The 848-nt window shown below is 42.8% G+C and overlaps 1 protein-coding gene across 1 annotated transcript in view; it reads left to right on the forward strand.

Annotated features, from left to right (window-relative positions):
- The window catches only part of T265_10526 (hypothetical protein), a gene marked incomplete at both ends in the record, with an annotated part of 10650 nt that extends 10345 nt beyond the window's left edge, over positions 1–305 (forward strand). The window contains one exon of the mRNA XM_009176919.1: positions 92–305. Coding sequence (XP_009175183.1) covers positions 92–305 — 214 coding nt within the window. The remainder of the gene's footprint in view (positions 1–91) is intronic.
- Positions 306–848: the final 543 nt, after the last annotated feature.

Here is an 848-nt window from a genome sequence, read left to right on the forward strand (position 1 = left end):
ATAGAAAGTTCTATTCCGCGCGCAAATGCTTTGGAAATCAAAACAAACAGCACTCCGAAATCTCGACTTTATAATTCTGTTTGTTATTTAGACTACCAACAGCGACATCAGTGTCGATAGTGGAGACAGCTCAGTCAGCAGGGCGCAAACCTACTAAGCAGAAGAGCCATGGTTCGAACACAACCTCTGCATCTCGACTGCTCTTGTCCGGGCCTCGAAAACTCGACATTATGTCATTCCTGGTGCTTCCTTTGGATGACACGGCAGCCGTGCGCCTAAGAATGTTAAATCTGAAGGATCATTAGTAATATCGGTAGTTCGGAAAAAAGAACATGATGTTTTGTAATGACATGAGTTTTAAACTCTAAAGAGCACAAACAAGCGGCGTCTTGTGGAACCAGTTAGATTGTAAATCAGAGGATTGTGTCGTTGAATATGTTTTCCTTGTGACCTACTCTATTATTACGGGGAAACCATTTTTGTCATTCAAGTGAGGTCTCACGATGGCGTTTTAGCTCCGAAAGCACATTTTGACACACAAACAGGCCCTTTCAATCACGACAAAATTGAAGCACATACATCCTTAGTTGAACAATTTTGACTACTTTATCATCAAACTTATGACAGGGTGGTCACAAATCTATTTTGGTGAGCTCACTGTCTCCGATCTGTCTAATCAGACACTGATATCTCCACGGATGACAGAAGCACCGCGACATACTCAGCTGACGGGTTTCGAGAGATTCCCGCGAGTCAAACTATGCGATGACGCTGGCTTCCTCCGGAGAGACTTTTTTCACTAGTATTTGACTAGTGGTGAAGCTGTACAGTTATTTCTACTGAACTAT

Source organism: Opisthorchis viverrini, assembly GCF_000715545.1.
Source record: "Opisthorchis viverrini unplaced genomic scaffold opera_v5_373, whole genome shotgun sequence".
Taxonomy (NCBI): Eukaryota; Metazoa; Platyhelminthes; class Trematoda; order Opisthorchiida; family Opisthorchiidae; genus Opisthorchis; species Opisthorchis viverrini.